The sequence below is a fragment of the Ranitomeya variabilis genome, chromosome 6 (assembly GCF_051348905.1).
Source record: "Ranitomeya variabilis isolate aRanVar5 chromosome 6, aRanVar5.hap1, whole genome shotgun sequence".
Classification (NCBI taxonomy): domain Eukaryota; kingdom Metazoa; phylum Chordata; class Amphibia; order Anura; family Dendrobatidae; genus Ranitomeya; species Ranitomeya variabilis.
In genome coordinates, this window is record NC_135237.1 from 88,026,715 (window position 1) to 88,038,858 (window position 12,144).

The 12,144-nt window shown below is 41.0% G+C and overlaps 1 protein-coding gene across 5 annotated transcripts in view; it reads right to left on the bottom strand.

Annotated features, from left to right (window-relative positions):
- The window catches only part of HYCC1 (hyccin PI4KA lipid kinase complex subunit 1), a 118,242-nt gene that overhangs the window by 66,111 nt on the left and 39,987 nt on the right, over window positions 1-12,144 (bottom strand). For all 5 annotated transcript variants that reach the window (XR_013216820.1, XM_077268750.1, XM_077268747.1 and 2 more), the window contains 2 exons: window positions 3,103-3,185; window positions 1,330-1,431 (listed from right to left, as the gene is read on the bottom strand). Coding sequence is in view for 4 of the 5 variants with exons in the window: in XM_077268750.1 (XP_077124865.1) it covers window positions 1,330-1,431; window positions 3,103-3,153 (153 nt within the window). In the remaining variant the exon portion in view is untranslated. The remainder of the gene's footprint in view (window positions 1-1,329; window positions 1,432-3,102; window positions 3,186-12,144) is intronic.

The following is a 12,144-nucleotide window of genomic DNA, read 5'->3' on the forward strand; positions in this document are numbered from 1 at the left end:
TTATGGGACTCTGAAGTCAGCTAATTAAATGTTTAGATATTATCAATTATAGGGGTATTCCCATCTCATTCATCTCCATGGCAGAGATGGGAATACCCGTCTATATGCGGGGGACCAGACGTGGCCAGGATTACCGAAACAGCTGAGTGGGTGATGAAACAGTGTAGTACAGCCGGCTGCTCAGACAGGCTGCTTTACACCATATTTGTGTGGTGTATTTAAGATATCCATTTCAACTGCCCTTCTCCATCCTTTAAAAGAATAGATGAAAACCAGATACGTTTTTCATGTCATTGCAGTCTACGAAGGGCGTATACACTTAACGTCATACATTCCTATCAGTTTAATTTTTTTCCCCCCACAAACAAGTCATAAGATCTCTTGACACACGTACATATACAGACACTGCTCAAAAAAATAAAGGGAACACTTAGACAACACAATGTAACGCCAAGTCAATCCCTCTTCTGTGAAATCAACTTGTCCAGTTATGAAGCAACACTTATGAATCAATTTCTCCAGCTGTTTTGCAAATGGAACAGACAACAGGTAGAAATGATCGGAAATTAGCAGTTATGCCTAAATTTTGCAACTTTTCAAAGCTTATATGCCAGAATCCTGGTGTGAAAGCTCTGACAAATCAAGCCAAAGTGTCCAGTGTTTGTCAAAATCAGGATCAACTAACATCAGCCTATGGAGTGTGGACTGCAGCTGTAACGTGAAAATTAGGAAGCTCGACGTCAAGGTCGCGACAGACACCTTTCATTTTATCATTAAAAGGACCGACTAACGCAACTGACCGATGCGATCTCAGAGGATATCCCACGAAAAACATTTGTGACCAATCCACAGGATAGTTGATAAGAGTATAATTGCTCGGAGTCCTACCAATCACTACAATGGGGATCCTGCAGCAAACGTTTCTGAAGAGATTGAATGAAATAGTAGTCGTGCATGCACATGGACACTATACTAATCTTCTATGGGACTGAGAGCAGAGATCACATATCTCCATTAGTCCCAAACACACTGGTTGGAGGAGCAAGACGTCTGCAAGACAGCTATTCTATTCACACTGGTGAACAGGGGGACTAAGAACCCCATCTAGATCTCTATCTATCTGTAATGCACGCTGCTAGAATAAGGCAATATTACAGGTTTATTAGCTTCCATCTGACGGATCAGCAAGGAGGAAATGATTTTTATACACGGTAACTCAAACCACCTTGAATTCTGCCATATTTGTGTTCGTCTACAGAAGATTAGCATTTTAGTGTATACATTTTTTCCCATTGGGGTACTCCTACCCAATCCCCATTTTCTACTTACCTCACTCTGAGGCTCCTGAATAACTTCATAAAGAGCAGAAACCAAAGTGGTCTTCTGCTTCAGACTGACAGCATAACTTGTAATAGACGCCTCGGGCAGAATCTAAAGACAAAACATATTGTACAAGTCAGAATTATATTCCTGCTAGCTAAGAGAGCAAAAAAGGCTTTTAGATGCTGGAGATCCCCACAGGCGACGTGGGAAATAGCGTTTTATTCTTAAGCAAATAGCGAGTCAGTTAGAATGCGAGTATACATGCATCTATAACATCGGAAAGATGCAGTGCAATCATTTATAGAGGAACTCAAGTTTTTTGTTTTATTTTATTATTGTTCAGTCTTTGTAAAGTTATGTGTAACATCTGTACCTGTTCCTTCTGCTTCTGATTTGGCCAATGGGAGGCAGGGCGCCTTTATTGTTGGCGACCCGTGAAAGCAACAGTCCTGTTTTATTACTGGGAATCTTGGAGCAGCTTAATCAGGGAGCTATGGGGTTAATTTTTGTCCGGTTTTGATTACTCCTTCCTGACAGCGCTGGGCAGGGCTGTCTGCTATTTAAATACCTTAATCTCTGACTTCTATTGCCAGTTAATAAGTTCTGCTCACCTGGTATGTAGCTCTATTCTTTGCTCTTTTGCATCTTCCTGATTTAACCCATTCTCTGACTTCAGCTTCTATTTTCCCCACCCACTTGTGTTCTGATTTGGTCTCTGATGTGACCTTCAGGTATCAACTCCGCATGACTACCTCTCGTGCCACCAGCTTGCTCCACCAGGCCGCAGCTGACTCTGTGGTCCCAGCCCAAGGGTCCCTGTGTAAATCCAGATCCATGTACAGATGTTAAAAGGTGAAGGACAGGGCTACCCCTGGGATCTCATAAATGGAGTGGCTTGTGCTAAGCCTGTCCATGAATGAATCTGTGTAAAATATTCAACTCACCTTGCTTCTTACTCTCCCAAACACTATGCTAAAAGTACTGTTTCAACTGCCTTGCTCATGCAGGACCAGTCAACAGGTCAGAAGTGGCAATTTTTTGCTTTTATTTTATTCCCACTGCTCTTGAATTTTTTTTTTTTTTAATTGGTCAAGTGGTTCCAGAGATATGGGCCTTTTTATTTAATGAATACAATTTTAAAAAAGTTTGGCAAGCCTAGAAACATCACTAAAAGTTACAAGCACGGGTTTTATTTTTGCATTGCATAACTCAAATAAACACACCATGGTGTTAAAGGAGTTATCTCTTGACAAGAGCTTTTAACTTGTGATTAGTGATGAGTGAGTATACTCGTTGCTCGGGTGACCTCTGAGTATTTGTTATTGCTCGGAGATACAGTTTTCATCGCCTCAGCTGCATGATTTACTGCTTCCAGATACGCTGAATACATGTGAGGAATGCCTGTTTGTTAGGGAATTCCCACATGTATTCAACTTATCTGGAAGCCGTAAATCATGCAACTGAGGCGACGAAAGGAGATCACCCGAGCAACGAGTATACTCGCTCATCACTACTTGTGACCTAATTTTTAATAGACATTGATATGAGGGGGGGAAAAAAAAAAAAACATGCAGAACAAAAACATGATTTAAACAATAGGTCATTTTTTAATGATGACTTCCTTCTAACAGTTGATCAATTATCTGACAAATACTGTCTGAACAAATAGATAAAAATTAAAAAAAAAAATTAAAAGTGCATAATTACGACACAAGGCAAGAAGCATAATCATTTACACTGAGACAGGAGAAGGAAAGAAGATTTTAGAAGAATAAATACCTTAAATTCTGACAACCATTCCTCCACGACCCCTCTTTCTGCGGTCAGCATCTTCCCACATTGAGCAGCTTCTAGCTGGTTGCCTGATGATATAAGAAATTTACTGTGTATTTGAGCACTGATCAAATAATGTTAAAAGGAGAAGTAAAAATTAGGAAGTCCATGTGGCTGGCTTTTTACGTATTATTCCTGGAACAAAGATTTGTTGATGTAAATTTAGTTCATTTTTAAAGGAAGAGGAGAGCACTTCATGTCAACAGTCAATTAGTGAGCTCTTCCAGTGTAGACCGAATGCCCTCTCAGAGCTCACCCATTTGCTGCCACTGTCAATGTGACATCGGCGCCGCAGCCAATGTCACACCCTGGGATCATCCACGGAGACTCACCGGTTGACCCAGGGAATGGGACAGATGAGCAAATTTGCTTGGGTCAGGGCTTGTTCGGCAAGCGATAGCGCTTACCGAATAAAGGCAGAGGGAACCCGGCTTCCCAAATCGCTCTGGCTGATCAACTGTTTGTCGGGCTCTCCATGCATGTGTTGTGAACAGCTGATCAGCCGGAGCGATCCAGGAAGCCGGGTTCCCTCTGCAGCTTATTTGGTAAATGCTATCGCTTGCCGAACAAGCCCTGACCCGATCAAATTCACTCACCTCTAAAGAGGAGTACAGACCAGCTGATGTCTCAACAAGCTGAAGCCAGGAAGATGTAGAAGTTTGTTTTCAGCTCTGAAGTAGTACACACGTCAGCCCATGGCCACATTCTAGGGCTTTCGTAATCCCATACAGACGTGTTCCCACATTAATTACTGTAGATACATTAGAGGTGTAGACTTGTAAGGCTCTGCAGCCGAGAAAACTGGGTTACAGATTTCATTTAAAAGAAAAAAAAATAAATAAATAAAAGTCTTTAAAATGAGAACTAGAATCTCGTTGGTAGGCGCCTGCAAAAAATTTTTTGCACCAGCTTTGACAATTTTCTCTGTGGGATATAAAAGCAGCATTTCTGGAAAATAATCAGAAGGTGAATAACCGGAAGGAACATTGAAAAAAAAAAATAAATTCCCCTTTGTCAATGTTTTTTCAGAACCAATACACACCTAGCATACTTTTGCATGTTTTCAAATGTGCAGTAAAATACTACAATGGCAAATACGTCTACTGCAAAAAAATCTTCTATTTTAATCTTAGAAAAATCATAGCATGCTTTATTCTTCACAATTATGACTATCATTTTTCCTACTTCTGTCTTTTTATGAACCAACCCTCAAGGCTCCACAGAAACAATGAAAGAAGAGTTTGTAACATCTACAGATTGGTGTCTGGCAGCAGAAACCTTGGCAAAGCTTTTATTGGATTCAGGGCATAATATAGCGGAAAACATGGAACTTAATCAATCAAACAAACAAAAAGGTAATGCAACTATCACATGGCAAAGAGGAAGGAGGTTATTTTCTTTAAAGGGAACCTGTCAAGGGCATTTTTAAGTAAAAGAGCCACCTTCATCAGCACTAAGGCTGCATTCTGTGAAGGTGGCTCTTATGTTTGGCATCCCTAGGAATGCTGAATTAATCACTTTTATAAATTTGGCACCATGCCTCTATTGAGTCCGGAAGGTATGATTTCTCCCTGACTTAAGCGCCTCACAGCCATCTATCATCCCACCATAACACCCATTCATAACACACTATGAGGCAGGATTTTGGGCCTCGGCTACACGAAGGCGCTATGACGTCACAACAGAGCGGCGGCGGCGCCCGGTGGGATGATAGATGGCTGTGAGGCGCTTGAGTCAGGGAGAAATCATACCTCCCGGACTCAATAGAGGTATAGCGCCAAATTTATAAAAGCGATTAATTCAGAATTCCTAGGGATGCTAAACATAAGAGCCACCTTCACAGAATGCGGCCTTAGTGCTGCAGAAGGTGGCTCTTTTACTTAAAAACGCCCTGGGGGGTGACCGGTTCCCTTTAAGAAAAGATCAGCGATCTTAATCATCTACATGTTTAACCCTGTGTCTAGCACATCTCTGGCACACCAGTGTTTGGGTGAAAACCACCTAAAATATCTAATCATCTTAATTTCTGGGCTCTAAAAGTAATCAGTGACCTTGACAGGGATGATTTAAAAAGGAGTACACAAAAATCAGATTTAAAAAAAAAAAAAAAAAAAAATGTAATAACCATAAAAGTAATAAAAACAAAAAGTACCGAAAATTTCACAATTACCACCAACATCCTCTTAGGCTATGTGCACACGCTGCGGACTGGTCTGCGGATTTTTCCACACTGATTTTGATAAATCCGCAGGGCAAAAACACTGCGTTTTTGCTGCGGATTTATCGTGGATTTACCACGGGTTTACAGTGGTTTTTGTGCGGATTCTACAGCGATTTTACACCTGCGTTTTTTGTTGTTTTTTTTGTTTGTTTTTTTTTAACATGGAGCAGGTGTCAATCCGCTGCGGATTCCGCACAAAGAATTGACATGCTGCGGAAAAAAAACAGTGTTTCAGCGCGTTTTTTTCCGCAGCAATGTGCACAGCGGTTTTTGTTTTCCAAAGGTTAACATTATACTGTACACCGCATGGAAATCTGCTGCGGATCCGCAGCGTCAAAAACCGCAACGTGTGCACATGGCCTTATTAATAAGAAAACCCTACTTATTTGTGCAAAATATCCACAAACGTTGCATTATTCATAAAACGAGCAAAATAAACAATTGTGTTGAAAAAACCCAGAAAGTACAAACCTTTAAAAGTGAGACCCTTCAGTCACAATGAGCCTGAGAGGCCACAAAGGTCACACCTGCTCTCCACAAGGACAGCGGTAAAACTGATGGGGGGTTTCAAGCAACATCTAAAGATAGGAAGGTGCCGCCTTGAAGAGGAGGGGGAAACAAAAACGTGTGAGCTGTGCCTGTCAGACCTATTGCGTCTGATGCAGGGTTGAGGGCAAGGATATGCAAGGAAGTGTAAAACTGGGCAGGTAACCAAGGGTGTGTAAAATTACCAATAAGTGGTCATTCACGTGTCTGTACAGTAAAGTGTGCTTCCAGTTCTATAGTAAATAAAGCTACATAAATTAAATGTTGACAAACTAAACCAAAAAAAGACAATGTGTGCATATACCCTAATGAAAATAAATAAGTAAAAAAGCAAGTGCCTTAAATAACATAGGATATTTAGTAAACACTATTTTGGATTTGAAAAAAAAAACATAAAGCTGTCCCACCGCGACAAGGTATACCCAATTGGGACAGTACCTACACTGTCTAATGTTACAACCTACCTAGTGTGAACAGTGGCAGAGAGTCATCGGGTCCCAACCGGGTCTGTAGGTGTGCTAACACACCATTAAATGTTTATGGGACTGACAACAAATGGCCGAGTACAATGCTCTGCCACCTTTGGCAGTCCAAGAGGCAATAACTGAAGCGGGGGTTCCTTTGGATATTTAAAGGTGATGTACAGTGAAAAAAAAATATCACCCATCCACTTGATCAGTGGAGGTCCAACTGCTGGGGCGTGCATATGCACCGATCAGCAGAATGGGGAATTTTTATCCCTGACCGCACACTTTTAGGCTATGTGCACACGATGCGGAATTTGTGCGGATCCGCAGCGGAATTTTCAGCGCAGAAACGCTGCAGTTCCGCACTGTGATTTACAGTACAATGTAAATCAACAGAGGAAAAAAAAAAGCTGTGCTAATGGTGCGGAAAAATCCGCACTGAATCCGCTGCGGATTGAAAAGAAGTGCATGTCACTTCTTTTGTGTGGAACTGAAGCGTTTCTGCACCCTTCCATTATAGAAATCCGCAGGGGTAAAAACCGCAGAAAATCTGCACAAAATCTGCATTAATTCTGCATCAAAACCGCACAAAATCTGCGGCAAATCCGCACCTGCGGTTTCTGCCAGGAGATGCGGATTTTGTGCACAAAATCTGCACCCCAATCCGCAACGTGTGCACATAGCCTTACTCCTTTTACAAAATGGAGAAGGAGGCAAGATGCCAGACCTCCATTCCATATAGGGCTTCTGGATAAAGCAGAGAGCAGCGCTCAACAGCCCTGTAAGGAATGGATGGAGCTCCATAGTAAGGGTGATAAAAAGTACCCCGCTCTATCGAACAGTGCAGGTCCCAGTGGTCCGACCTCCACAGATAAACATATTATCGACAATTCTGTGTTTTCACTGGACAATCCCTTTAATATATGCAAAGACTTTTGTTAATTGTTGTCTGCTAATACTAAAATAATTGCGTTAAGTTGTAAATTTTTTAGGCTTCCAGCATATTTTGTTCCAAATAAAGCACATTCTTCTTAGGATATAAAACAAATAGTGATCGGTCATCATTTATTATGGAACATTGATCCTGCACGCTCTGACGCACGTCAGACAGCTTTTGCAATGTGCCGCAGAAGCTCCAGTTCAGGTGTCAAACATTTCCATCTCACATTGCCAAAAGGATTGTCCTTTTCTTCGTCAGGCTGTATACTTTGTGAATATATATACATTTGTTTTTATTTTACATTTTTGACTATTACCAACTACACTAATCAGCGCGGAAGCATTCATTATGAACACGTATACTTTGCAGTTTTTATTCCATGCATCTGGGAGCCTATTTGCAACATATGCCATTGTGTGCTTCATAAATATCTCCAGTGACTTCCCGCACAATGGGGTCATATCTGTAGGAGATTGTGTACAACTCTTCTTGACCCAGCTGGAAACCTTTCAGATGATTCATGCCGCCCAGGTCATGGACAGAATGAATCAAGTGCAGGCTCCCTCTACGCTGGCATCTATGTTTATACTTTCTAAACCTGAAGTGGCTAAAAGATGTGACAAGTTGTTTTACTATTGCTACGCATATTATGTTCATCCTTTGTTTTTTGAGTATTTTTTCCCAGATGGTTTTCACAAAAAATCTGCATGAAAAAGAGGCCGTTCATACTTACCCTAACAAGGCAATCTCTAAAATCTGCGTGAAAAAGAGGCCGTTCATACTTACCCTAACAAGGCAATCTCTGTACAGAGTAGACTATGCTGTTTCTTAAAGAAGCACTCCCATGAAGATTTTATTTATTAAGTGTGTATGTGTATGTAGTGTAGTGTGTGTATTAATATCCTCACCTACTGCTGCTCTCTCCAGTATCCAGCGCCCTTCTGCTCCACTTCTCAGTGACGTCACCGCAATTGCAAAACATCGGCCCACTCTATGCCGAAGCCGGAAGTCTCTTCTACAATGAAAGCCTATGGGGTCTCATCCTGATGCTCCATAGCCTTACACTGTAAAAGCCACTTCTGGGTAAGAGAGAGCGCAGCATGACACGGAGAGTCGGCAGAGCAGTGATGTCACCAAGAAGAGGAGCAGAACACCGGAGAGAGCAGCAGTAGGTAAGCATATTAATACGCTCACACTACATTGCAGAGATTGACAACGGCATTTAATGGGTTAACAGCCGCAGGTGGATCACGATTCCAGCAGCGGCTGTTAGCTGACATGTGCCGGATAAGATGTGGGCTCAGTGCCGGAGCCCACATCAAAAGGGAAGGACACGACCTGCGAAGTACATGTACGGCGCATGTCGTGAAGGGGTTAAGTACAATTTACACATTAGGAGCACACGATAGTAGACCGAGGCTGTGGCCTTTAGAGAAATAGAAAGTGATAAGACACCTTCCAGATTTAATGAAAAGCTAAACAAGCAAAAAACGCAAAATTAGATTTTACCAGTCACTGCTTCCATATCAAGCATCTGAGGAATCAAGCGCAGCACAGCTAAAAGTCAGGAACGACTCCCTTCATACAGGAAGAACGAACGTCTGATATGATAACACGTGCTGGTAATTATAAGCTGTTTCTCTCCTGCGTAATTTACCTCAGACAGAAATCCAAGCAAACAAGCCCACGCTATTAAATAATTTGCTATCACGATGAAGGAAAGCATTGAGTCTATAGCATTTTGACATCTGTTCAACAAATTTCTGAGGAGAAGCAACAGGCGCAGTGTACAGCTGGAGAAAAGGGACATCACAGGAGGTTCAATTAGGGATATCCACACACACACACACCTCGTGAAGAATGACAGTCGCAGCTGTATCATTTATTTTCCATTTTGTAAGAAGATTGAAATGTCATGCACCGTGACAAACACGGCAGAACACTGTAGCCCACTATACACCCACTCGCTGTATTCATCCCCCTCATAGTGCTGCCGTGCTGTCACGTCAACTGGAACAATCATTACTTATTACACGCAGTTAACTTCAAGAGGAACATATGTAGGATAGCGGCGCTAATAGGAACACAGATCAGAGTACCTCTTCATTCTGAGGTATGAAATAAAGGGAGAGAAAAGGTCAATCCCCCACCACATCCCCTCCAACAAACAGTGCCATGTCAATGAGCAGTCACTAATGCAAATAGACCCCATTTACTTAAAGGGAACCTGTCAGGTGATACAAAAATGTCTCAACAACAATTCCACACCCAGCGCAAGGAAGAGGGTGGTACCATTTCAAGTCATCTAATTTCTGTACCTCATGTGAATAGAGCGATAGTTGATTACCAGAGAAAGCTGGGCGCAATGTTCAGGTGGTCTTTGACACTCCCATTAAGAATTAATGGACCAGAAGTGGGTATAACTTCATTCACATAGGGTTTTTCAGAGCACTGGACCTCAGAATAAGTGGAGGGTCCCCCCAATCAGACCCCTCAACTATTGGAAAGTTCAACCAATTTAAAGTAAAAGCAGACTCTTATCTAATTTTACACATCCTCAGATATTTTTTAAATTAGTTCTTGGGTCAAATCTCAACAAACCTGACCACATGCAGTAGATACTTGTTGGCAGATAGATTTGTCTGTCCAGCATACTCTGGTGCATTGGGTCTACATACACAGCTACCCAAAAAAAAAAATCTTATTTTTTAATAGTTGTCCTTCCCCCCAACACTATCGGTAAGTAAACCTCCTCTTTGGGACAGACGAACCATCAGGTTCTACCACTCTTAAGAAAATAACTCAAGATAAGTCCTCCGCTTGTAATTTGTCCCTAGAAACGATTACTGTTTGTTCTGCTTTGTTTTTTTAAATAAAAAGGATATTGAGATACACTAATACTGCATGATTATCGTGGCGAGAGGAAAAAAAAATGACAGCTACGTACACCGATTGATCCAGTACAGATCGCACAGCTTGCATGGGTAAAAAGACTATTAATCGACCACTGATCAGCAAACTAGTTACCGATTCCTGCTCAATTAATACAGACTGTCACAGTGGAACGAACCTTTAAATTGATAATATATTTAATATGTATGAAGAGATGATGGGTTGGTTACTACTGTGACAGCTTGAGCATGTGTGACATGCAATAATTTCCACTATAATGGCCCACTAATGCAATATAGAAGGAAAAGCAGAATGCACCACAAGGGGTTTGGTATCTTTATTAAATAAGAAATAGCAGTGCACATGTTACGGGAGAACACTGGTGCATGTAGGTGATGGACGTTTGAGCTTTTTTGGCTCTTTTTCTGGCCTGACGAAGTGCACAAGCATCGCCTACATGCACAAGCTTTGTCCTATACCATGAGAGCTGCTATTTTTTATCCAATAAAGATGCCAAGACACTTCTGGGGAGTGCGGCTTTTTCTTCTCCTATATTGCATACATTATTTTATGTTCTAGCAATGCAAAACTTTTCTAAATGACTAGGAGTTAATTAGACTATATTAATAAAAGATTATATAGTTTATATATTCATTTAGTTTAAAAAAAAAAAAAAAAAAAAAGAGCTGGAACATTTGTATTGACTGACTCCATCCAAACCTAGCTCCACAATGTAAAAAACGTTTGTTCGGTGGCTAGTGTGAACTTGTACTTAGATGCTGCATGTACACTAGTCTGTATCCCAGTTCAGACCTTTGAGGGGTTTTTTTTGTTTTTTTTGGGGGGGGGGCCTTACCCTTGAGAAAAAAAAAAAAGATACTATAATTTGTTTTTGAGTTTATATTGCTGTGTGCAATCTTTATTGTGGCTTAACAACAATATTGTTGTTTGGAATATTGCGGTGTGCATCTTTTCCATATACCTGTTCCTCATTTTTGTTCCAATTAAATCTTTTTAACCACAACCAATAACTTTTTGTTATTAGATGTCGGTGCAATGCCAAATGTCCATCAAATGTAAATGTGAGGAGGCACACAGTCACGCACTGATCACTTCTGGTCCATTGTGTCACATCAGATGTGTCCCAAGGTGACACCTCTGCTGGAGAACGCGCTGACATTAAAATGTGCAGGTATTTACTTAAGTGTGAAAGATCAACACTGAAGCAGAAAGACTGAAGAAGCAGCCAAGGAGAAATTCAGCTTATACAGAATGTTTATAAATGCCAGATATCAGCCAAAAGCAAGAAAGATGGTGGAATGGTTTAAAGTCCAGAAAATATTTATTCTTTGCTATTCCTAACACAAGTTTATACAGTTAGCTCTTTTGGCTTAAAGTGGCATGTTTACCTTAGCCAATTATGGCATATGTATGTCTAACAAGGCAAGAAAATAGACCCGGCTCTCACAAAACCTATCTAATAAATAGTCGCGAGGCTGAAAGCCCAGGTTTGTAGTTTAGTCTCACGTTCTACCGCTTACACTGTATGTAATCACGGGGAATGTTGGAACCAATTACTATAGAATTGCTTTGATGCCCACTTTGCACGTGCAGTTATATGGCCTTAGGGAGCAGCAAGATAACCACAGTCATCTCTAAATAGATGAAAGGAGAAATTATACTGTGCTGAAAGATATTCAGATGAATGCATTTCTAAAAAGGGCTCATACACATTTATGGGTTCGTATGTTACATCTTTATGCCTCTGATTTTATATTCTATTTTTCCCCTATTTTATGCAAGACCCCGTGCTCTCTGGTCGACAAAAGGGCTCATACAGATTGAGAATATGGCCCCATACAAAAAAAACCAAAAAACTTGCATTTCATCAAAGACTTCATTTACATCTTTTCTTTTTTTCT